Source organism: Pteropus vampyrus, unplaced genomic scaffold (assembly GCF_000151845.1).
Source record: "Pteropus vampyrus isolate Shadow unplaced genomic scaffold, Pvam_2.0 Scaffold91, whole genome shotgun sequence".
Taxonomy (NCBI): domain Eukaryota; kingdom Metazoa; phylum Chordata; class Mammalia; order Chiroptera; family Pteropodidae; genus Pteropus; species Pteropus vampyrus.
This window is the reverse complement of record NW_011888872.1, coordinates 247,995-273,198: the sequence shown is the minus strand read 5'-3', so window position 1 is coordinate 273,198 and position 25,204 is coordinate 247,995. Positions and strand designations below refer to the sequence as shown.

Genomic DNA, 25,204 nt, shown 5'->3' with positions numbered 1-25,204 from the left:
CCCGCGGGGCCCAGGGCCTTCCCAACGCCGCGACCCTGCCTTCGGGACCCTGCCCCCGGCCTGCCGGATACCCCTACTCGCCCCGCGGTTCGGAACTTTTCTCTCTCATCGCGCCTCTGAACCCCGCCCCTCGACATGCCCCCTCTTTCCCCGCACCCTCCCACTCGGGCCGGACCTCTCCCGGGCTCCCCTTCCTGGCCTCGCGGGCGCAACGCTCGCCGTCGCCTTCCGGTCACCCCTGCCCTTGAGCCCCGGCCGCCCCGTGCCGCAGGCTTTGGGCGCTCCGCCGGGGGCGCTCTGCGCGGAGCTGTGGGCGGAGGTTTCTGGCACTTTCTGGGCGCTGCGAACGGTCTAATTCTGGGCTCGGAGAACGGAAACGTCGGCGACGGAGCCGCGCCGCACCCTCTGCCGCCCTCGTCCCCAGCTCTCCGTGAGGCCGTGCCGCAAGCGCAGATGGCCGAGTGGGGCCAAGGGGACCTGCGCTGGGTCGTGGAGGAGCGGGAGGACGGGGCCAACGTGAACAACTGGCAGTGGTGCGGCCGGGCTGCGGCTCGGGGTCTCGTCCCTTCGGAGCCGCCGGGAAGGACGGTGAGGCCCCTCTGAGAACCCTCGCGCCTTGTGCCCTGGGGGCGGAACGGGCCTGGCCGGGTCTCGTGGCGCCTCCAGGTCCGCGGCCATCCCTCCGGGGGCGGGGCTTGCACAGGTGCAGAGGATTCCCTTCTCTTTCCTCAGCTGCTTTAAGGGCGGCTCGTCTGTAGTCTCAGGGCTTAGGACAGCCTTCGGAGTCTAGAGACTTGGCATCGTACCTGCACCGCCTCTGGGGCTTCGGTTTCCTCCGTTTGAAAGTTGAGTTGGGTCCCAGGAATGGCTTTGACTTACCTCTTCAACTTTGACCGTCTGTACTCTTAAGAGCTTCCCTTTTTTTCCCCCTCTCACACCCAATCCTCTTGATGTTTTTAGAAGTTAAAATGAAGCTAGAAAGTGTGTATGGGTGTGTCTGCGTGCGCGTTTTGTTTTGTGCGTAGTAGAAAGAGGAGAAATTTGGGTCTCAGCTCTGCACCGAACTTGGTGGGCCTTGGGTGAGCCCTGACTTCGAGGAGTTGAACAGGTTACCCATCCTCTTTGTACTTCATCCGAACACTAGCTTATTTCTGCCTCTCCCCCTCGCTCCCCCCGCCCCCAGAGCCTCAGGAAGTGGTGCTCTTTGCCCAGCTCCTTTGAGGATTATGGTACCTCAAGGCCATTAAGATGATGCTGAGGCAAGTCCAGGGCAGAGCAAAGCCCTCAGTCTGAAAAGGGATTATTTATTGGGAGAGCCCTGGCCTGGGGCTCAGAGAAGCTGACCTCCCCTTTCCTATCCCTGTCACCATAGACACATCATGGACTTCTCTCAGCTCATTTCCACTCCCCCAAATAGGAACATTATTTGGGGAGATTGCATGAAATATGTGTGAACACACTTGATAATTTGTTTTATGATTAGAATTATTTCAGTTATTACTACTTTTTCATAGGGTCCAGGCCTTTGCTCATCTTTTGCCAATCGGTCAGATTGCTAGGCCTCTCTTCTCCCAAATAAGGTGATGTTTTTAAGACAAAATACTACTTTACTTAGTAGTTAATAATGTCTTAAGGAACCGAGTAGGAGGATTAAAAGATATTTGGTAGAAAGTTGATTTGAGAAGCATGTTTGTAAGTTTGAGGGTGGTAGGTCTCTCTAAGCCCCTTGAGAGGGATCACGCTTATGCATGCTGAGCCCAGGCATTACCCTGAGACCCAGGCTGGGCGTGTGGTACCACTTGGGGCTTCCATTCATGACTCTGCCCTTCTGGCCCCTGGCAGGACAAAGCGGGATGCCGCCAGCTGGTCCAAGGGGAAGTTCTGTGAGTTCCTGGTGGGCATCGTTGTAGAGAGTGAGGCTGGTCACTGCCAGATCATTGAGCTGAAGCAGTTGGAAGGTGAGGCTTCCTACAGCAATGGCAAAGGGAAGCTGATTTTCTTCTATGAGTGGAACATCAAACTGGGCTGGAAAGGTAACAGGGGCCTCAGGGGACAGGTAGGGCTGGAAGCAGCCTTGGGGCAGATTTTTTTGATTCATCATTCATTCATTCAGCAGGTATTTTTATAACTGCTCTGAAACAGGCACTTAACTGGCTCCTGAACTGGTGTTGGTAGTTCCAGACACACCCTTACCACAGGTGGAGTTCCTTATGGGACAAGCTGGGGGTTTCCTTTTCTTCCAGTACTTATAGCTCTTTGCTTTCACCTGGACTCTTGTCTGCCAGGCACCTTTGAGTACTAAAAATTCCTGGAGCTGCTGCCAGGAGCAGAGAAGGGAGACAGTTCAAGGACAACACTCTTCAGGTCTCTTGGTCAGAGATTGATTGGTTTTGTTTCAGGCCTAGATCACTGTCTGGAATGTTGTACTTGTTGAATAAATTTCTCCCATGGTACCTAGCATCTGTCAGGGTAGACAATCTATGTTTAATAAATACTTGTTGAAATAATCATGAATGTGAAGACAAAGGAGAAAAGGAAGAGGAGGAGGGAGAGATCTGGTTCTAGAGGATTATACTGTCTTAAAGATTGGGCCTTAGCCCAGGAATCAGTCAGCTCCTTTCTTGAGAATTTGGATTAGAGAGAGAGCCACCCTGTAAACTGGCCTTGGGCCTCTTAGAGGCCACCTTGCTTGCTTGAGCCAGGCAGAGCCCAGGGCAGTGTTCAGCCAGGATCAAAAGTAGTCCCATTCCTGCCTTGGAGCCTTCTGGCTGGGAGTGTGCCATTAGTTGCTCCTTCTATGGCTGCTGCTAGCTAGATTACAGCAGGGTCTGGCTCCTTACACCCACTTTGCCCCTCTCCCCACAAGATAGGGGTCTGAGGGCCCAGAGGGAAGCTCATGGCCTTGCGTCCCTTCCATCTCACTTAGCTCATAGCAGCAACCAGCTCCTTTGCAGGATAAGAGCCAGCCACTCCCAGGCAGCAGCCAGAGGGCAGGCTGAATAGGGCTTGTCCTTACCCCTGGACACCCTGTGCTTTCTCAGTGAGTCTCAAAGATGGCAAGGGGGACCCACTGGGGAGGAGGGAACACTCTGGTCTTTTTTTTTTTTAAATTTAATTTTTCCCAGCTTTACTGAGTTGTAATTGACTTATTGTATGAGTTTAAGTTCTACAACATGATGATTTGATATGTTTATATTGTGAGATGATTATCACAATAAGGTTAGTTAACACACCCATCACTTCACATAGTGTTTTTATGTATATTGAGAACTTTTAAGGTTTACTTTCTTATCAACTTTCAAATGTACAGTACATTGTTCTTAACTATAGCCACCATGCCGTACATCACATCCTCAGAACTTATTCATCATATAACTGGAAGTTTATACTCTTTGTATCCTTTGACCACCTTCATGACCCTGCCCCCCAACTCTTGCAACCACCAGTCTACTCTCTCTCTTTCTGTGAGTTTGGTTTTTCTACATTATACATATAAATGAGATCATACAGTATTTGTGGTTTCTCTGACTTATTTCACTTAGCATAATGCCTTCAAGGTTCATTTATGTTGATGCAAATGGCAGGATTTCCTTTTTTTTTTTTAACGCCTACAGCACTCGGTATTCCTAGGCGATCTCCCATCCAAGTATTAACCAGGGCCGACCCTACTTAGCTTCTGAGATCAGATGAGATTGGGCATGTTCAGGGTGGCATGGCCTAGACAAGGATTTCCTTTTTAATGGCTGAATAATGTGCAGTTGTGTGTGTGTATGTATATATATTTTATACATTTATGTATCCCATTGTCTTCATCCATTGATGGACACTTAGGTTGTTTCCATGGCTATTGTAAATAATGCTGCACTGAACATGGGGATTCAGATATCTCTAAGATATGTTACTGGCAATCAGGTGTCTGCATTGTGGGAGTCAGGAGCTTGGTCCTTGGATCTCTCACAAAAGGTTTATGTGGCCGTCTGACACTCTGACAAAAAGTAGCAAACCGAAGTGATTTTATTGAGTAATGCAAGCAAAGTAAAGTACACTTGGAAAATAGTCCAGGCAGGCAGCTTGATAAAAATCAAGCGTGCTGAGAAATTGGGGTTCTGAGTTCTTATGGGGTTCTGAGTTCTTCTCCTTTTCTCCCTCCTATCTGGAATGGTGTGGATTTCCAGCTCCTCCCTCTGAATCGCCCTACTTCTGCCCTGGGCATGTGCAGTGTGAGTCTGCAGATGGGAGTCGTACATCTGTGCGGCGGACTTTGAGAGTAGGCACGTGCTCAGTTAGCCAACTTTGCCCATACCAGTTGAGCGCCCTCAGAGTATTGTCATATAATGGTCATCTGCCATTAACTGACTGAGGGAAAGCTATCAAGGCACCAGGCGCCACCAGGTACCTGCCTGTCTATCTAGTTTGGATATGTGTTTAATTACGATATCCTGTTGTGTATATTCTACTGGGCAGTCTTGGGGCCTCGTTAACCCTTCATTTCCCCTCTCCTTCTGGCTCATATCTACCTACCATGTCAGATAGCATTTTCATTTCCTTTGTATATAAACCCACATGTGGAATTGCAGACTCATATGGTAGTTCTATTTTAACTTTTTTGAGGAAGCTCCATGCTCTTTTCCATAGTGGCTGCACCAATTTACATTCCTACCAACCGTGCATAAGGGTTCCTTTCCCCACATCCTTGCCAGCACCTGTTCTCTTTTTGATAATAGCCATTCTAACAGATGTGAAGTGATATAATGTGATATGTTTTGATTTGCATCTCCCTGATAAGTGGTGATGAGCACTTTATCACGTATCTGTCATCTATCCTTTGAATATCTTTGCGTAAATATATTTAGGTCCTTTGCCCATTTTTAAATAGGATTTATTTATTTTTTGCTATTGAGTTGTGTGAGTTCCTTATGTATTTTGGATAGTAACTCTTTATCAGTTAAGGCTTGCAAATATTTCTCCCATTCTGTAGGTTGTCTTTTTCATTTTGTTGTTTCTTTTGTCGTGCAGAAACTTTTTAGTTTGACTAGTCCCACTTGTTTAGTTTTGCTTTTGTAGTTTGTGCTTTTCATGTCATATCCAAAAATCATTGCCAAGACCTAGGTCAGGGAGCTTACTACCTGTGTTTTCTTCTAGGAGTTTTATGGTTTCAGGTCATACATTTATGTCTTTAATCCATTTTGAGTTAATTTTTGTGAGTGGTGTAAGATAGGGGTCCATTTTCATTCTTTTGCATGTGAATATCTAGTTTCCCAACACCATTTAATGAAGAGACTCTTTTTTTACCTATTGAGTATTCTTGGATGTCTTGTCACATATTAGTTGACTGTATATGCATGGGTTTATTTTTGGGCTGTTGATCTTAAGCATTGGTCTATGTGTCTTTTTATGCTAGTACCATACTGTTTGGGTTACTAAAGCTTTATAGTAAAGTTTGAAATCAAGAATTGTGATGCCTCCAGCTTTGTTCTGTCTCAGGATTGCTTTGGCTCTTTGGCGTGTTTTGTGGTTCCATGTGAAATTTAGGATCGTTTTTTCTACTTTTGTAAAAAATGCCTTTGGAAACTTGATGGGGATTCCACTGAATGTATAGGTTGCTTTGGGCAGTATGGATGTTTTAACACTATTAATTCTTCCAAGATATGAACATGGGATATCTTTCCATTTACTTGTGTCTTTTTCAGTTTTCTTCATCACTGCCTTACAATTTTCAGTGTATAGATCTTTCACCTCCTTTGTTAAATTTATCCCTAAGTATTTTACTGTTTTTGATGCAATTGTAAATGAGATTGTTTCTTTTTCACCTAGTTTGTTGTTAGTGTATAAAAATGCAACGGATTTTTCTATATTGATTTTTGTATCCAGAAACTACTGAATTATTTATTAGTTTTAATAGTTTTTGGTGGCATATTTAGGATTTTGTTTGTAAGATAAAGTAATTCACAAACAATTTTACTTTTTCCTTTCCAATTTGGATGCCTTTTACAACTTTTTCTTTCTTGATTTCTCTAGCCAGGACTTCCATTACTATGTTGAATAGGCATGGTGAGAGTGGGCATCCTTGTCTTATAATTTGGAGGAAAAGCTTTTCAGCATTTCACTATTGAGTATGATGGCTTTGTCATATATGGCCTTTATTATGTTGAGGTATGTGCCTACTCTGTCTAGTTTGTTGGCAGTTTTGATCATGAATGGATATTGAATTTTGTCAAATGTTTTTTCTGTGTGAATCGAGATGATCATATGATTTTTATCTTTATTAATGTGGTGTATCACATTTATTGTTTTGTGTATTGTGAGCTATCCTTGAATCCCAGAGATGAATCCCACTTGATCATGGTGTATGATTCTTTTAATGTGCTGTTGAAATTGATTTGATGGTATTTTTTTTTTTTTTGGGAGAGTCTTTACATCTATATTCTTCATCAGGGTTATTGGCCTGTAATTTTCTTTTAGTGTCTTTATCTGGCTTTAGCATTGGGGTAGTGCTGGCCTCCTAAAATGAGTTTGGGAGTATTCCATTCTCTTCAGTTTTTTGGAAGAATTTGAAAAGGATTGGCATTAATTATTCTTTAAATGTTTGGTATAATTCACCAGTGAAACCATCTGGTTCTGGGATTTTCTCTGTTGGGCGGTTTTTGACTACCGATTCAATCTCCTTAACCTTAATTGATATGTTCAGATTTTCTAGTTTTTCTCATTCAGAATTGGTAGGTGATATGTTTCCATTTATCCATTTCTTTTTGGTTGTTCAGCCTTTTTATGGAGATAAAATTGACATATGACTTCAGTTTTGGATGTACAAGATGATTCAATATTTGTAAACATCGTGAAATGATCACTACAGTAAGTTTAGTTAACATTCATAACCATACACATAGATTTTTCTTTTTATAATAAGAACTTTTAAGATTTACTTTTTTAGCAACTTTCAAATATACAAAACAATATTATTAAATATTGTTATCATGCTATACATTACATCCCGATGACTAACATATTTTATTAATGGAAGTTTGTACCTTTTGATGACCTTAACCCATTCCTCCTTTGCCTCTGGCAACCACTCATCTGTTCTCTGTATCTGAGTTTTTCTTTTTTTTTAGATTCCACATAGAAGGGAGATCACACAGTATTTGTCTTTCTGACTTATTTCACTTAGCATAATGTCCTCAAGGTCCATCCATTTGTTGCTAGTGGAAAAATTTCTTTCTTTTTTTATAGCTGAATAATAATGTAGTGTGTGTACATATATGTACACACACACGTATATGTACACACATATATGTACACACACACCACATTTTCTTTATCCATCATCCACTTAGGACACTTAGGTTTCTTCCACGTTTTGGCTGTTGTAAATAATGTTGTAGTGAACTTTGGGGCGCATATTAGTGTTTTGATTTCAAATTAGTGTTTTGTTTTCCTTTGGATAAATACCCAGAAGCGGAATTGCTGGATCGTATAGTAGTTCTATTTTTAATTTTTCGAGGAACCTCCAAACTGTTTTCCATAGGGGCTGGACCAATTTACATTCCTACTAACAGTGCACAAATGTTCTTTTTGCTTCACATTTTTGCCAACACTCATTATTTCTTGTCTTTTGGATAACAGCCATTCTAACAGGTGTGAGGTGATAGCTTGTTGTTTTGATTTGCATTTCCCTGATGATTAGTGATGTTGAGGACCTTTTCATGTACCCTCTGGCCATCTGTATGTTTTCTTTGGGAAAATGTCTATTCAGATCCTCTGCTTATTTTTTAATCACATTGTTTTTTGTTTCTGGGTTATATGAGTTCTTTGTATATTTTTGGATATTAACCCCTTATCAAATATATGATTTGCAAATATTTTTTCCCATTTGGTAGGTTGCCTTTTCATTTTGTTGATGGTTTCCTTTGCTGTGCAGAAACTTTTTAGTTTGATTAGTCCCACTTGTTTAGTTTTGATTTTGTTGTCTTGGCTTTTGATGTCAAATCCAAAAAATCATTGCCAGGACCAGTATTAAGGAGCTTACTGTCTGTGTTTTATTTTAGGAGTTTTATGGTTTCAGGTCTTAATTTCAAGTCTTCAATTCATTTTGAGTTAATTTTTGTGTGTGGTGGAAGGTAATGATCCAGTTTCATTCTTTTGCTCATGCTTCTCAGTTTTCCCAGAAACATTTATTGAAGAGACTGTCTTTTCCCCACTGTATATTCTTGACTCTCTGTCATAGATTAATTGACCATATAAGCATGGATTCATTTCTGAGCTCTCTGTTTTGTCCCATTTATTTATGTGTCTGTTTTTATGCCAGTAACATACTGTTTTGATAACTATAGCTTTGTAATATAGTTTACTATATTACGTGTCATGTCTTCAGCTTGTTCTTTCTCACGATCACTTTGGCTATTTGGGGTCTTCTATGCACATTTTAGGATTATTCTATTTCTGTGAAAAATGCTATTGAAATTTTGATAGGAATTACGTTGAATGTATAGATTCCTTCCCCCGCCACCTTTTCTTCTCTTACCTTTGGGCTTAGTTTATTCTTTTTCTAGTTCTTTGAGTTGTGAAGTTAAGGTTCATTATTTGAGATTTTTTTCTTGATGTATGTATTCATTGCTATTAACTTCCCTCTAAAAACTTCTTCTGCTACATCCCATAAGTTTTGGTGTGTTGTGTTTCCATTTTCATTTGTCTCAAGATATTTTAAAATTGTTCCTTTTGATTTCTTTGAGCCATTGGTTGTTTAGGAGTGTGTTGATTTCTATATATTTGTGAACTTTCCAGCTTTCCTCTTGTTATTCATTTCTAGTTTCATACCATTGTGGTTGGAAAAGATATTATAATTTCTTTCTTTTTGAAGTTGTTGAGACTTGTTTTGTGGCCTAACATATGAATTACCCTATAAAATACCCTATAAAATGTTCGTGGGAGCTTGAGAAGAATGTGTTGCTGTTGGATTGAATGTTCTTTATATGTCTGTTGTTGTTGGATGGAATGTTCTTTATATGTCTGTTTGGTCCATTTGGTCTATAGTGTTGTTCAAATCTATTTCCTTATCGATTTTCTGTCTGGATAATCTTTCCATTGTTGAGAGCTGGGTGTTAAAAGTCCCCAACTATTATTGTATTGCTATTTATTTCTCCTTTTAATTCTGTTAGTATTATATTTAGGTGCTTATATTAGTATATATATTTAGGTGCTTTGATGTTGGGTGCATATATACCTAGAATTGTTACATCTTCTTGATGAATTGACCCCTTTAGCATTGTATAATTATCTTCCTTGTTTCTTTTGACCATTTTTAAAGTCTATTTTGTCTAATATAAGTATAGTCACTGCTTTGGTTTGGTCACCATTTACTTGAAATACCTTTTTTAATCCCTTCACTCTTACTTAGTTCATGTGTATCCTTAAAGTTAAAGTGAGTCTCTTATAGGCAGCACATTGTTTGATCTTGTTTTTTTATTTTGTTTTAATCCATTCAGGAATTATATATCTTTTGATTGGATAACTTAATACATTTATGTTTAAAATAATTATTGATAAGTAAGGGCTTACAATTGCTCATTCTGTTAATTGATTTCTGAGAGTTTTGTAGCACCTATGTTCCTTGCTTCCTCTCCTGCCATCTTCCTGCGTGATTTGATGCCTTTTTGTGGTCCTATGCTGTGACTCCTATTACCTTTTAATCTTTTGTGTGTCTACTACAGGTTTTTCTTTGCGATTATGTTGAGGATAACATAAAAAATATTTATAAACTCCTATTTAAACTGATAACAACTTTGATAGCATATAGTAATTTTTTTCTCACATTTTAGGTTATTGATATGATTTACTTTAAATGTTACAATTTAATTGTTTTTACCTGATTTAATTGATGTTACAATTTACTTTAAAAATTAAAAAACAAATATTAAAAATAACCATAAGTTACTGTACATATAAGTTATGGTTATTTTTAATACATTTGTTTTTTAACTTTTAGAATTGTAAGTGAATTATGCACCACCATTGCAGTATTAGATAATCTGACTTTGACTACGTATTTATCATTACCATTGTTTTACACATTTGTATTTTTTTTATGCTAATTAGCATCTTTTTATGTTAGCTTGAAGAACACCCTTTAGCATCTCATAGGCAGGTTCAGTGGTAATGAACACTCTGAGCTCCTTGAGAACATTTTTACCCTTAATTTCTGAAGGACAGCTTCGCTCGGTGTGGCAGTTTTGGTTGGCAGTCGTTTCTTTCAGTATTTTGAATATCTCATCCCACTCCTAGCCGATAAGATATCTGTTGAGAAATCTGCCTATTGTCTTATGGAAGCACTCTTGTATGTGACGAGTCACTTTTCTTTTGCTTCTTTCAAAACTCTTCGATTTTTGACAGTTTAATTATGTGTTGATGTAGCTCTTCTTGAGTTCAACATATTTGGGGGTATTTTGGGTTTCATGAATCTGGATTTTAATTTCTCTGACCAGGTTTGGGAAATTTTTGACCATTATTGGTTTAAATAGACTTTCTGTCTCTTTTTTCTATCTCTCATCCTTATGGGGTTTCAATAATGTATATATTGTTTCTTTTGATGGTATCCCATAAATACTGTAGGCTTTCTTCACTCTTTTTTATTCTTTTTTCTTTTTATTCCTCTGGCTGGATAATTTCAAATAACCTATCTTCTAGTTCACTAATTCTTTCTTCTGCTTGCTCAAGTTAGTTGTTGAAGCTCTATGTTCAGTTTTTCAGTTCTTCAGTTCAGTCATTGTTTTCTGCAGCTCTAGGATTTTTTTCAATTGATTTTTAATGGTTTCTATTTTTTCAACTTCTCTTTGTTCATGCATTGTTTTCCTAATTTTGTTTAGTTGTCCGTGTGCTCTTGTAGTTTAATAAACTTCTTTTATTCTGAATTCCTAGTCACATAGTTTATAGATGCCCATTTCTTTAGGGTCATTTATTGCAGCTTTATTAGTTTCCTTTGGTGTTGTATGTTTTACCTGATTATGCACCTCGATTCCTTACATTGGTGTCTGCCAGTGTAAGTGGTTCCTCTGCCAGACTTTACAAGTTTGTTTCATCAGAGAAAGACCTTCACCATTCAGCTAGCTGAGCAGTTCAGCCAGTAATGTCCATAGTTTGGTGGGGCTTGCTGTCAAGATCTCTAGTTGGGTGGGGTTACTACCTTTGCTTTGAGGTTGGGTGGGTTGTCGCTGGATGGGGTCCACGTTCGAGCAGGGCCAGTGGGTCAGCTCCTTGACTGGGTGGGGTTTCTGGCTGTGCTCCATGGTCACATCAGCTTCTAGCTGGGCTCTGCAATTACCTTTAGTCAAATGGGATCACTCGCTGTGTTCTCCATTAGGGTACTGCCACTGATTGGACTTTGTGATTGGGTAGGTCTGTGGGCTGGGCTCCACATTCACTCCTGGTTGGGTAGGGTCTCAGCTTATGCTGCCTGGTCAGATGGTGCTGCTGGCTGGATTCTGTTCAGGCGAGGCCATTAGGCAGGGCTTTGTGGTTGGACCTAGCTTCAGGCTATGATCAGATGGGCACACAGACTGTGCCTTTAAGTTGGGCAGGTATGCAGGCTTGCCTTCGCAATCAGGAAGGCTGCTGGCTGTGCTCCACTATTGAGCAAGGTCCCTTGCACGGCTTTCTGGCAGTAGGTGCCTCCAGCAGTTGGGTGGGGTTATTGGGCTCTCTGTCAGGATGAGGCTGTAAGCTGTGTTTAGCAGTCAGGCAGGGCTGTAGACTGGGCTCTGAGGCTGCTTAGGGTCACTATTCAAGATCTCTGGTGATGTGGGGCTAGAGGCTATGTTCAACAGTTGGGCAGGGCTGCTGGTTTGCCTCCCTGCCTGAGTGGGGCTGTAGGCAGGGCTCTGTGGCTGTCCAGGTTCCATGGTTAGTTGGACTGGAGGCTGCACTCAGCAGTTGAGTGGAGCTGCAAATTGCTTCCTTGCCTAGGTGGGGCAGTAGAATGGGCTCCATAGCTGGCTATGGATCATTGACTGGGGACCCAAATCAGGCAGAATTTCCGACTGAGGTCCCTAGCCAGATAGGGCTACCAGCTAGGCTCTGCAGATGGGCTATCAGTGGCTAGGATCTCTGCCTATGCACTGCTGCAAGCAGAAATGTGGCCTACCAAGACTTGAGTGCTGGTTGCTGAAAGCCCTGCCCCCCACTCCATCTCTGACTCCTAATGGTCCCTGGACCCTGCGAGGCAAGTCCAAAGTGGGCCTCCCAGAAAGCATCCACAATTATGGGGGACCCAGATGTGTACATTGCGTTTTCTCACTGGAGAAAGCACAGTGGAGTCTACAGCCATGCTGCCCTGAACAAGCCTGATCCCGTCTGATCTTGGAAGCTAAGCAGGGTCGGGCCTGGTTAGTACTTGGATGGGAGACTACCTAGGAAGACCAGGTGCTGTAGGTGTAAAAAAATAAAAAGATAAGGGATTGTAAGCTGACAAGGTCCTTGCAGTCTGTGAGGTCAACCAAGGGTTGCCTTGCCTAAAAAAAAGAAAAAAAAGGCACAGCGGAGCTCTTTCAGTGCGACTCTGTGCTGGCCTTGGGGAGGGGCAGTTTGTTCAGAGTCCTCTTACCATTCTAACGCAGTCCTTCTCTGTCTCTGCTTCAGCCTCACCTCTGGGTTCTGGGATTTTCACAATTGTGTCTTATCTGTGGAGAGCTTTTAGTTGTCTTGTGAGGGGGACTAAAGTTGGGAATAACCTATGTTGCCATCTCAATGTTATCTCTGAAATCAATACTCTAGTGTTCAAAGAAACCTAGCTGTATGAAGTCTACACAGAACTTCCCCAAGCCAAGACATCCTTCCCCTCACTCATGATCAGAACTCACTTGTCTCTTTTTTTTGTTTCCTTTTGTGACTTATCAAGATGGTCTTTTATCCTGCTTTGACATAAATAATATTGAGGGAAGAAAAAAGAAACATTGGTTACAGACCCACTTACTCCACTCTCATCCTTCCACCTGGTCCCTGATTTGGGGTGGCTCTACCCCTGCTTTTCTCAGTTTCTTACCTCTTCTTGTGGGTCAGGAGAACAGGGTCACTTTAGGTACCGGTGTGGTGGTAAAACCCTGAACCTGCCTTGCCAGCTTTGATGGCACCCTGTGAGGTGGCACCCTATTCAGTTATGCAGGGCAGTTTTGAATAAACCAGTTTTTACTTTGTAATTGAAAAACACATTTTGCTCATTTTAGGTATAATTAAAGAATCTGGTGCAAAAGCACAAGAGATTGATTGAAATACCCAACTTTTCTGAAGAAAATGAAGTAGATGACACTGAGGTGAAGTATTTTCTTTTAAATCAAGCTGTAAGTGTTGAGCATTTAAACACTTTATTGGACTGTGATTCCTGTGCTATAGTTTTGGTGAGTCATAGAGGGCTCATTTGCCAAGGATTGCTGTACTGTGAGGGCAGCAAGGAGTGTGGAGCAGAGTAGTATAGGAAAGAGTAAGCAGAGGAAGCCGTAGACTGCCGCCCAGACCAGGTATAGGGCCTGGGGAGGTGACTGCACCCTCTGTGGCCTCCTTTCCTGTGAAACAGGGTTAATTTATCATTGAAGAGTATTGTCAGATAACTGTAACAGTGTATGTACTGTAAAGTGCTCGGGCAGCATACACAGCTTGGTGAATGGGATTTTGTTTCTCCTCCCTTGCATCTTTGCTGTTTCTCTTTGATAGTGAAAATTCTCAGCTTTTAGCTGTGATCTCCCTTGGTTATATTATGTTGTATTTTTTTCTTGTTTGTTTTGTTCTTAACTAATTAGTATGTGTTGCTTTTGACTGGCTCTCCTAGTTCTCTTGGGAAATTGAGCCTGTGTAACTCAGCCTGGTTTTGTTAGTGCCTTCTCTAAGCTGAAAGCTTCATTCTGGAGAGAGATCATTTATTCAGCAGCTATATTTTCCAAACCAAATAGTTTGACAAAGGGTCTTTTTTGATTTGTGGAACATATTCAATATGAAGGCTTTCAAAGATATTAAACCTAGATCATACTGAGCAACATATTTATGACTCGCCTTTATTGAAGGTTGTAAAATGCCAGAAAAGTGGGGCTGTCTCAGACCTATCTTCAGGTATGTGGTTATACTCAGGGGCTGTGATTTCACTTTGCAATATTTGGATCTATCAGCTGCGTAGTTTTCTATCAGTAAGTTAAACTGGTCTTTTAGATTCAGTACTTGGTAACACTATAGAACAATTCTTTAGATTGGAACTGGGACCTAGGACAAGGCCCAGCTCAGCTAAATCATAGGGACACTAAATGATTTGACACTTTTTTTTTTCACTCTGATAATACCACAGAGGCATTCCAAAGCATTTTGATCCTTCTTTTCCTGTCTTCCCCAGTCTCCCTCCTCTTTCCTCCTGTCCCTTCTCTCCCTTTTCTTCCCTTCCTTCTTCCCCTCCCCTCCTTCCCTCTCTCTTTTCCCTTTGCCAACTCTCCTCCCTGCCAAACGTGTAACTCAAGGCCATGTTATGTGGGAACTTGTTTTCCCACATAACACTGGCTTTGGGGTTCTAGACCAGCGCTGTTCAATAGAAATATAATGCAAGCCACATATGGAATTTAAAATTTTCTAGTAGCCATATTAGAAAAGTTAAAAGAAACAGGTAGAATTAATTTTAATAATATTTTTATTTAAGCCAAATATATAAAAATACCATTTTAACATGTAGTTAATATCAAAATTATTACTTTACATTTTTTTTTTTTGGTACTGAGTCTTCCAAGTCTAGTATTATTTTACATTTTATAGCACATCTCAAATCAGACCAGCCACATTTCAAGTGCTCAATAGCCACATGCGGCTACCATACTGGACAGCGCATTTCTAGACCCTGATAAAAGCCATGGACTACATCATCAATACATAAACATATAAAATTTTGTATGCAAGTTAAATGATTCACATTCTAAGAAGTCCATTCAAGATTTGGCCATCCTAGTCAGTGGAGCTTTGATTAAAAAACCCTTACATCTTCTCAAACTGTAGGAAAAACCCTGCAACATCTTATAGCTACTTTTCTCTCATAATTGACAGTTCTTCTCTCATCCCTTATGTCCCAATGTTGTAAGACTATATCAAACCAGATTTTTCCTAGGTTTGTATTTTTCTGATTTGTAGGTGAACATGAGTAAAAAGAAAGGAGATGGGGATATATTGAAGGATCTTATGAAAGCTGCAAGCACCACCAAGGTCAGGGATGTCTTTGGAGATTACCTGAAGGCACTTAAGACAGGTAAAGAAGGCACCCCTTCTGAACCAGAGGGTCCCTTTTCTATTTACTCAAGTTATGCTCTGTACTGTAGTCTAGATTCCCAGGGTAGGCTGATGTCTAAGGTTCCAGAAACAACTTTTTATGCTGCAGGATAAACTGTAGTCTGGAGGTTGAGAGCTTGCCGCAAGTAATGCCATAATTAGTGATTATCAGTATCATACATAGCATGAACCATTTTGCCTACAGAATTGTTAAGTTTTCTGGAATGATAATCAGTCATTTGTATAATTACTTAACATGTGTCTTCCCCGCTAGTGTATAAGCTCCATGAGGGAATGGAAGGTGTCTTATTCGCTGCTTTATCACCAGCGTCTAGCACAATGCCTGGCACGTAGTGGTGCTTGATAAACCTTTGTTGAATCGAAGTAACTGCAGGTATTACAGGTGTAGTTGAGATTTACCTAGGTAATTCCTACACTGTGTAGAAGTGAGGTTACTTATTGTTTTCTTCCCTAAATTAGAGAAGTTACTTGCCAGGCAAAATGGCCAACAGGGCCTGTATGTCTGTACATCATCCTTGGACTCTGCTTCGTGTCTAGGTGTTGGCATAAATGGGTTTAAGGTTGCCACTTTTTCCATGAGACCACACATATGACTGGCCCACAGGTTTTTGAATACTGTGAGGCCAGGCTTTGTGAAATGGTGGTGATGCAATGAGTGTGTCTAGTTTCGACAGTAGGTGAAGACCGTAAAGCTATTAGTAGTTGGTTGTATAAAACAGCTTTTTGGAAAAGGACATTTGAAATTTTTGCTATTTTATCAAAAACTAAGTAAAAATGAGGCATTTGAAAACAGAATAAAAGGCATTTGTTGCTGTGGAACTCACGTTAGTTTTATATGCAACATGGAATGACCTTGATATTCTCAAAATAACTTAGGAATTCTTTTTATAAATATCAGTTTCATTTTCTTATATGCTGTTTTGGGTTTTCTGCCTATTTGTGCTGAAAAGGAAGAAGTTCCGTATTAAAACCATTTCCCATGTTTCTTTGTAGAATTTACAGTGGGAATGATTTTACCAACAAAAGCTACGGCAACCCAGGAAACTGAATGAGAGCACCTTGCAGGTAGGATGTCTGTCTGGTGGCCAATATGTAGGGAAGGGGAAAGGGTAAGCTTAATGAGAATGGTTTAAAGCTCTCAACAGCCTTTTGATGATGGAAAACTGTAAATGATAGCCAGTTAATTCACCCTTGCATTCTTTCATTCTTGGGGAAAATGATGAAATGACACTTCTTGATGGAAGGAAATGTAAAAACAGGCCTTTTTTGTGGGCTGAATATTGAATTTAGTTCAATAAAGGCACTGTTTGGTAGGCAACAGATTACAAAACCATGTGACTTTTGGGGTTCACATACCACAATAGAAAAACCTCTTGATTGCAGCTCCGTTTCCAAAATAAAGACCAGGATTGGTGGCACTAAAGACTTTTCATGCTATTTCCATGTGTCTGGAATGGGTAGTGTAGAATATGGGCCATTTTGGTGTTTTATTCAGACTGGAAGGCAGTTTTAAGATCTAAACAGCATATTATCTCTTGGCATCCTAATTAGCCTTTGGAACCTCTTATTGAGATTCAGGCCTTGTCTCCAGTATCATTCATTGGGTGTAAGGATTCCCACTGTGGCGCTGCACATGACAGATTGTTTGACACAGCTGTAGAGCAGCTGTACAATATCTTCACTGTGAAAGATGTTAAGTAACTTTTCAAGCTAGTATCTTAAATGCTGACATTGGGGAAAAATGTACCACTAGAGCTGGTTTTGGGTTTCTCTTATGGCCATGTTTTTCTGATTGAGGGGGTCTAGAATTGTGGTGATAGAAGTCCTTAGGATAGCTTCTGAAAAATTTGAGGGGGGGAAGATGGGCATTTTGGGGTGAATATATCAGCATTTAAGGGATACATTAATTGATTTAGTTTTCTCCCTCTGCAAGGAAGAGAAAGAAGAGAAAGCTGTAAGAAAAGCTACATATTTAGGATTAAAGAAAACCATAATAACTGTTATGTTATTTTACATTTAGGTTAAAAAGGTGCTGAAGTAACATGTCTACTATGTTTTGCTTGGTTAGTTGGTGCAAAAATTTTCTAACTCTCCTGTCATATTAGAAGCTGAAAAGGGAGGGAAATTTCAAATGTTTGATGGGACCATCCACTGGTGAATATATAGAATTTGTTAAGTAATCTTACAGTTAAATAAAAGCAAGCCGGGAATTGACTCGTTTCCATTAACATTGCTTTTTTAATCAATGTTTTAATCAATGATGTTTTTAACTTGAAATTTTTTGTGAGCTTACAGAAACCTGAGAACTTCATTAATTTGGTTACAGAGCAAATAAAAAATGTTATATATACTGATAAAGGCGTGCTACGGTTTCTTAGTAATTGTGCAAATGCTTATGATTTTAGAAGAAACAAGTATAATTCCTCCCAACTCTTGGTCTAGAACATTCAGCTTTCTGCCACCTACATCACTGGTATCTGCATTGCCAAATGTCAGTTGCCTCACCCTTGACATCAGCTCTGTTCTGGTTACCAGTGTATTGACACTTCTTGATGTTAACTGTCATGGACATTTTGGCATTATGGACAATGGTGCTGCCATAAAACTGGAAGATGGGACTATATGTTGTTCATGGATTCTTTTTAGTACATAGGAGTTTTACTGAAAGGTTTGGTGTTGCTCTGTGTAGGAAGTTTTAAAAAGATATTTTCAGTGGAATTTCCCCTTTGTTTTCAGTTAAGAAATAAAAAGATCATCATGAAATGGAGATATAGGAACTGGCCAGAAGGTATGTTTTCAGTTAGTACCCTTCGTTGAGTCCAAAAACACTCAAGCTGCCCCCTATGAAAAGCAGGTAGTAGTATTTATAAATTTTCCTTTTCATATTGCTTCCTATTTTTCTTCCAGAACACTATGCAACAGTTGCACTGCATTTTGTGCCTACTCTTGGACAAACAGAATTACAATTGGATTGTAAAGGAATTCCTGTCTGTAAAGAAGAGAACCTGAAATTCTGTTGGCAGAAGCAGCATTTTGAAGAAATAAAAGGTTTACTTACTGCAGCTGACCACCTTAAGTGGTCGAATGAGTTAAGATTTTATACGGACATTACTTTTTGTAGAGTTCACTTCTTATTTAAAAAAAAATTATAATGGATGAAATCCTTGAACTTTTATAGAACTTAATGCATTGTGTGAGTCTTTACTAAGATAAAACTTTGCATTGATTTAGAAGCAAGCAACTGGAAATTAAGTATTAACCTTACCTCCTCCCATAGATGCTCCTCTGGGAATAGTGAATCCCTTAGTACAGATAGCTGACATTTCCCAGGCTAAAGCGTGTCTTTGTAGCAAGCAAGCTTTCAGCTACAGTTTTAGTTCAGGAAGACAAAAAATAAGTGGCATGTTGATATCATTTCTTTATTTTACTTCCGGATTTTTAAGGAAGGTAGCTCCTGGTTGTGCAACAGTGTGGCATGTTGCATTTGGAAGCATGTTGAAGTGAGGGTGAGTTGGCTGTATTATGCTTCTCTCTGCAGCAGTTGTGCACTTCAGGGCGGAAAGGATGGAAAAGTCTATGGGAATAAGTTAAGTTTTGGATTGCCATATCATTTCTAATAGAATAAATGGTAAGTGCTTTGCCCATTCACAGTTTTCTCATTACTTTCATCTGAGAAGACTGAAGCAACATATGTAAAAACAAATGAAAAGTCATCACAATCAGTTTAATTAAGTGCACAGAATAGCAATCAGTCATGTCAATAAAAATAAAACAATTATTTTTACATCAAGTGTGCTTTATTTCCTCCACAGGTATTCTGTTAAATAAAGCACCATTTATATACTGCCAGGCCACAGCTAAAGAGGATTCTTTACAGAATCAAATTTCTTGTGGTTGTTCCGTATACAAGTAAACTTAATTTTGATAATAAGAACCACAGCGATCGGAGGCAATCTGCCTCTATTATAAGGTACAAAACTGGCACAGAGGACACCATATTATACACAGTAAAAATGCTGTAAGTTTAAATTACATTGTACAGGGCCAGGGAACCCTGTTCCTCCCAGACAGCCATATTAAATGAAAGCCACTACAGTGAACTCTTAATTACATAAAACATATCCATTATCTGATTGCCCTTTAGAAATGATACTGAAGATGCAAATTTTTTCATCTGGAGTTCTGCCTGACCAAGAATTAAGCCTATAAATCTATCTTGCCATTCAAGCAGAGAGCACTGGACAAACTGAAGCACAAAAACAGAAATGAGCAAAACTTATACAAACAGCATTGGGGAGAAGGGGGACCTTAAAAGTAGACATGCTACATCTAATGTCAAGAAGCAGCTTGGTTTCCTTTGCCAGATATCCTCGTGACCACGTGGATCGTAGACTCAATGGTCCTACACAGGGTATCTAAAATGTCGTGTTGCTGCATGTTACTGAAGAGTCCTCTGGAATGGCCACAGCTGAGCGATAAAGCAGCCTCCGGGTCCTGGGAGGGCAAAGCTTGACCATCACAGCTTCTCAAGTCAGCTAAGTCAGACAGAACTGCAGAGATAGAAGTAGAAGGGAACTCGGATTCTTCCTCAGCTAGGTTAGAATCCTTGGAACAGTGGAGGTCTTTAAATTCTTTACAATCTTCAAATCTACCATTGTTGGACTGTTCTTCTGCATGCTGTGACCTGATATTTGACATGTCTTCTGAAAATGAAGATGGAACTTCCATTCGGTATTCTTTAACAGAGCTATTTTCAGGGGAAGGAAGATCTTGCTCAGTTCCTGGATCAATAATTGAGGAGTCTCTGGTCTCATTGTCTGACGTGCTAGTTGGGGTCAGGACCTCCCTGGTTTCTGTTTTCATGTCACTGATGCAGCTGTCTACAGTGTGCTCTTCATCACTGCTAACACGCCTTCTTTTAACAGGAGTTGCCCCCTCATCATCTGTGAAAAACATCAAAACAGACTTCTCTGAAAGGAGTCCTTAATATCATACTGGAGGGGATTGTGGGAAATTTCCTTTTTAGCATTTATATTTAGGAGGCCCGACTGAACATACAGCTATTTGTACAGTCAGTTACACTGAGTGTATTCTTCCCTTCTCCCACCGTAAAATACCGATCCATAAGGCTAACCTTTAGTTTTTCTTTCTTTGGCTTCTTGCTCTTGGAGTGAGGTTCTCTGCTGCAGACAAGTCCTGCATTTGCTTAAAAGCTCTTGCAGAGTTGGAATTAGAGCTGGGTTTAACTGTTTGGGAGTGTGTACTGACAGGAGCAAAGCAAGTGCCCGCAGGTCCTATAAAATCCCAGATACGAACATTTCAATTCTATAGCCAACATTTTGACACACTTTGTTTACAGTTCAGCGTACATGTTTACTTTTCCAGGAATCTACCCTGGTTTATCAGGCATTTTTAGAAGAATGCTGAAACTAGAACACCAGCATACTATTACATCTCATCAGTTCTAAGTCAGTAGTACCATTTTATGTATCATACCATTTTAAATCAGACTGAAGACTCAACATTTTCTGAAAATGTGAAAAAGAACTGACACAGGAATTAAAAAAAAACTAAATCATCCATGAGAAAAATTAGGCCTTATTCATCGAGAAATCAAAGTTTCAACTATGCTAATTTTGGGTAGATGTCATAAAAAGCAAGGCAGTCCTCACTTTTCTCTGTAATCTGTTCTGGCATCTAAGTATTTTGTTACTTAAGAAGCTGCTGCTATACTAGTGCTAGCACATATCTCCAGGGTGTTCCATTCTGTGACATAGCTATCATGGTAGTCTATACAAAGCAATTTAGTTTCTAGTTTTAACTGGCTTTATAATTGGCAGATCATCAATCTATTTGTTTCAGTTACTCATGAGCCACAGGCAATAACATCACAAATAATACTTGAAAAAATGTAAACAAGCAGAGGTAAAGGGAATGTCTCTTAGTAGTTTTATTGCCTTTAGCATTTAATAACATTAGCTCATGTCTTCTACAGTAATAGTGTGTGCAACATACATAATAGGCATAGTGAATATTATTCTTAAAAATTTGATTAGTTTTTTAATCATATTTGACTTAGAGTCTGAATAAGTTAACGTTATGATAGTAAAATCACTTATATCAACTAGAGTTGTTGATTTAAGGAAAATTCTAAAGTGCATGACTACTCCTTTACACAGTTCTTACCCCATTTAATGAAGCACTTGCTTTGGAAATTTCAATTCGGTTGGTGAAATCAGATTGCAGGTTCTGATACTGATTTATCAAGTTTGTAATAAGGGTGCTGATCAAATTGGCACAGTTTGCTTCAGAAAACACTTGACCTTGAACCTGAAAAAAAAAAAGATGAAAAAAAATCTCCAAAAGACCAATGTAATGAAAATACAACCATAAACTAACTGGAAGTAATACATTGAGTTTTCAAAGTACAACATACCTTCAGAAGAAAATGTGTCATGAATGTGTAGACAATGTTGTTGTTTAGAAAAGTTCTTTCATCCATTAGGATACATTTTATATATTCTGCAAAAACGGGATCTTCACACAAAAGCTTGATGCAATTTTTTGACATTGCCGACTAAAGTGGGGAGAAGAAGTACTGATGGTTGAGCACTGAAGTAACTGCAAAGCTTAAACACATTGCTTATGACGTACACTGAAGTCTTAAATCATACTGGAAAAGTCACTTAAGTCTACTAAACTTTCCATTGGAGCAACTGTTCTCCCAAGAAATTAAGACATTACTAACTTGGATTTTAGTGTTAGAGGAAGAGATGTCTAAAATGTGTGAATGGCAAAACAGAACAAATGTTTTTCTTTTTTTTTTAATGCAGATTATCTTGTATTAAGAGAGTTAACAAGGACTGGACAAATAGGATGAGAATGTTTTCAGAGAGAATGGATAATAGGTAACCAAAGCACGTGTAGAGAAGATAGATTTTAAGAATTAAATTTATTATCTAAAATGAGTTAAAACTTTTAGTATATAATCTCAGCAATAATTTGTTTGGTAAATAACCCCCCCCCCCGCCAATTAATATTGCAAAGGTAAACAGCAAACTTCTTTTCCTATTTCACAGAAGTAGTGGGTCCCAATATATGGAAATTTTACTAAAATTTGGTTTTCCTATTTTCAAATGGTCATGGCTCTTAAACACAAGTAGTATGTCTTTAAGTAGATATGTTCCCTAGATTGATTATATGTGTTTTAATAATATACCATTTATATGGAAGACAACAGACTTTTTAAAAAATAGGACTAAGTTTAGATAATATATACATTACATAATGATATATTTTACTAAAGTAAGCAACTGTGGTAAGTAAAATGCTCGAGAGGTCACCCAAAAAATTAGAGGCATCAAGCAGGATCAACACCTAGGTCTTCAGATCCTTAGTGTCAGAAAAATCTGTCTTGGTCTACCAGTCATAGCCTCTGCCCACTGCCTGTTTCTTGCATGGGATTGCTGGCAGAGGCTTCAGAAGCCCTGGTTGGCTGTAAGGGATGTTTTAGGGGATGGTGAATTCTGTGGGGGAAAAAAAGCCAAGTAAAGGGAATAGTAGAGTGTAGAGCAATAGGGAAACAATAGCAGAGTATAGAAAAAAAAAAAAAAAGAAAAAAAAATCAAGAATGAAGAGATCAGCAGCTGCAGCAGAGATCTGCTTAATTTACTGAATAGACCACTCAGCTCAAAAATCAACCAGTTATTTTCTGAATGTCTACTGTGTACCAAGCAATGAGATCAATGCATACTAACCTTTCAAAGATTCCCACTATAGAAAAACAAAATGACATTTCTTCAAGGAGTAGAGATGACTCAGATAAAGTCTCTACACTTGAGCTCAGTTTGGGACAAGGAGACAGAGAAACAACTATTACAGTACCATGTGACAAACATCCATTAGGAGAATATACAGAACACTACTGCTTGGGAAAGTGGCCAGACTTAAGTATTTTCGATACTACAATGTGGGTAAAAATTTATGCCAAAGGAAGGTTAACAAATTCATCTCTTCCTCTAGAAATGGACAGATGCAACCAGGCAGGAAAACAATATTTTTTTCAAGGTCTAAAGAGAGTGGGGATCCTTTATTCTTGATCTAAGGGATGAGCCAAACCTTAGGACCAATCTGGTTTCTTCCCTTCTACCTGCCATTCTACCTCCACATTTTAACAAGCATTATTTATGTGCCTACTTCATTTTAAGGAGTTGGCTCTTAGATACTTAAGGTAAGAAGAGCACAGTGTTTCCTGTTCTCAATGAGACTGCTGATAAGAAAACAAGTGCATCAGACTTGAGAAACTACTGAGGTAACAGATGAGAGGTAAAGGAGTGCTGAAATGGTTTCTGCTAGAGCTTCTGGAATGGTGGAAGGGAATAGGAGACGGGAGGTAAGGGAGACCAAGAAGTGGCATATGCCTTCTTCCCCTAGTATTTCCTATTTTGGACTTCTACAACTGTTTATATCAACCTATAAATGAAGAATTCAATTATAAACAGCTTATTTGAAACAGCCTGTGATACAAAATTAAGTAAAAAACCGCAAGGGCAACTAGATGCCCAATGCTTAATAGCTATTACTTCCATTAATATTTTTCCTACCAAGATTCTAAAACATGCCCAATGTCCAGCCAGTTTTCAACCCACTGTTCCTAAAATTACTGACCACATAGGCCAGATGAGATGAAAGACCATCTAAAACTTATTTTCTTTACCTGAGTCTGGCATAGCTCAGTCCAAAGTTTGGGGAACAGTGCAAGATGAAGTGGCAAACCTTCATAGGCAACTAGGATACCTAATATTTGAAAAGAAATCAGAATATGTTATAAATTACACTACTGAGATGTTAAACTGCAGGTACAATATTATAGCTATTTCTAGTCATAACTGTTATTTTGTTTTAGAAATATGTAAAGTACTTAAAGGGAAGAATTCCAGTGTATTAACCAGTGAAATAATTTAGAATGCAGTACACTTTGACTGAACTTATTTGTATCCCACACCTCTCTCACAGAAGGACCTGAGGCAACTTAAACCAATTCTGCTTTTTCAGTATTGGAACTTTATTTGGGACAATTTAATGAAGTTTACTGCAAGTGGTTCCAAAGCTTGCTTATATTAAGGTACCACTCTGCTTATTAGATAATTTTTATAGAATAGCTAGACTATAAGGCAAGGAGTGGGGGTTTGTGCAAGGTCAAAAAGAGGACATGAAGAATTAGAGAATATATTGTTCCTCCTTCCTTTACCTTATTTCTCCAGAGACAGGGAGAATTATCTTCATGGTAGATATACGTAAACACTGTTCTCAGTCTAACAGCTTCTAGCCTTGTCCCCAGGATCTTTTGGGTGGAGCACACTTTGTTGTTATGTAAGCATCCTATTTGAAACTTCTGTTTTAACCTTTCCTCTTCTTGACTATACCAGATGTCAAGTATGTTCCCTACCCTCTGCTCCCCGACCTTTGAAAGCAAAGAATCTGCAATACCATAGTCGTTAAGTAAATTTCTCATTCTATACACTTCCACCCCCAGGGAAAGTATAATCGTGGAGGAAAATACAATAAAAGCTACCCTCCCCTTACCCCCCCCATTTAAGAAAAAATTATGAATTAGATCTGAAGTCAGCAAACTTTTCTTGTAAAGGGCCAAACAGTAAATATTTCAGTCTTTGTGGCCATATGATCTCTGTTGCAATTACTCAACTCTACAGAGATGGTGTTAAAGCAGCCAAATTTTTATTTAAGAACATAAATTTGAATCTGATAATTTTCATGTATCACAAAATATTTAGAATCGGTTTTTTTGTTTGTTTTTTTAACCATCTAAACATGTAAAAACTCTTCTGAGCTTGCAGGTAGCTCACTGGTTATACAAAAACAGGCAGCATGCAGCCTATTGTTTGCC

The 25,204-nt window shown here is 39.5% G+C and overlaps 2 protein-coding genes and 1 pseudogene across 13 annotated transcripts in view; 2 read left to right on the top strand and 1 right to left on the bottom strand.

The window, feature by feature from the left end:
* The first annotated feature begins 96 nt into the window (after positions 1-96).
* AHSA2P lies at positions 97-18,482 on the top strand. 5 transcript variants are annotated; one of them, XR_002781263.1, is made up of 6 exons: positions 107-588; positions 1,843-1,958; positions 15,142-15,256; positions 16,291-16,362; positions 18,034-18,085; positions 18,205-18,482. XR_002781263.1 is itself a non-coding variant. In XM_011363974.2 (4 exons), exons 1-3 carry the CDS (start codon positions 136-138, stop codon positions 16,347-16,349), a joined length of 627 nt encoding a protein of 208 aa, XP_011362276.1. In that variant the 5' UTR covers positions 97-135; the 3' UTR covers positions 16,350-16,362; positions 18,205-18,482. The 5 variants fall into 5 exon arrangements, 2 of the variants coding, with proteins under 2 accessions (XP_011362276.1, XP_023388613.1); XR_002781262.1 differs by lacking the exon at positions 1,843-1,958 and having other exon boundaries at positions 97-588; XM_011363974.2 differs by lacking the exons at positions 1,843-1,958; positions 18,034-18,085 and having other exon boundaries at positions 97-588.
* On the top strand, positions 12,305-12,423 carry LOC111742325 (annotated as a pseudogene).
* Positions 18,483-18,702: 220 nt separating the features above from the next.
* Positions 18,703-25,204, bottom strand: part of USP34 (ubiquitin specific peptidase 34) — a 214,788-nt gene continuing 208,286 nt past the window's right edge. For 3 of the 8 annotated variants that reach the window (XM_023532841.1, XM_023532839.1, XM_023532840.1), the window contains 5 exons: positions 24,014-24,093; positions 21,734-21,874; positions 21,484-21,627; positions 20,432-20,591; positions 19,073-20,240 (listed from right to left, as the gene is read on the bottom strand). In XM_023532841.1, coding sequence (XP_023388609.1) covers positions 19,633-20,240; positions 20,432-20,591; positions 21,484-21,627; positions 21,734-21,874; positions 24,014-24,093 — 1,133 coding nt within the window. In that variant the 3' untranslated portion in view covers positions 19,073-19,632. Of the gene's footprint in view, positions 20,241-20,431; positions 20,592-21,483; positions 21,628-21,733; positions 21,875-24,013; positions 24,094-25,204 lie in introns of all 8 variants that reach the window. The other 5 variants (XM_023532838.1, XM_023532844.1, XM_023532842.1 and 2 more) reach the window with 3 other exon arrangements.

Excerpts from the sequence above, each read along its gene's own strand:
- AHSA2P (XM_011363974.2), top strand. The coding sequence starts at position 136 with ATGCCCCCTCTTTCCCCGCACCCTCCCACTCGGGCCGGACCTCTCCCG. Across the intron at positions 589-15,141 it reads CGGAGCCGCCGGGAAGGACG|GTGAACATGAGTAAAAAGAA; the intron begins GTGAGGCCCCTC and ends TCTGATTTGTAG. Across the intron at positions 15,257-16,290 it reads CCTGAAGGCACTTAAGACAG|AATTTACAGTGGGAATGATT; the intron begins GTAAAGAAGGCA and ends GTTTCTTTGTAG.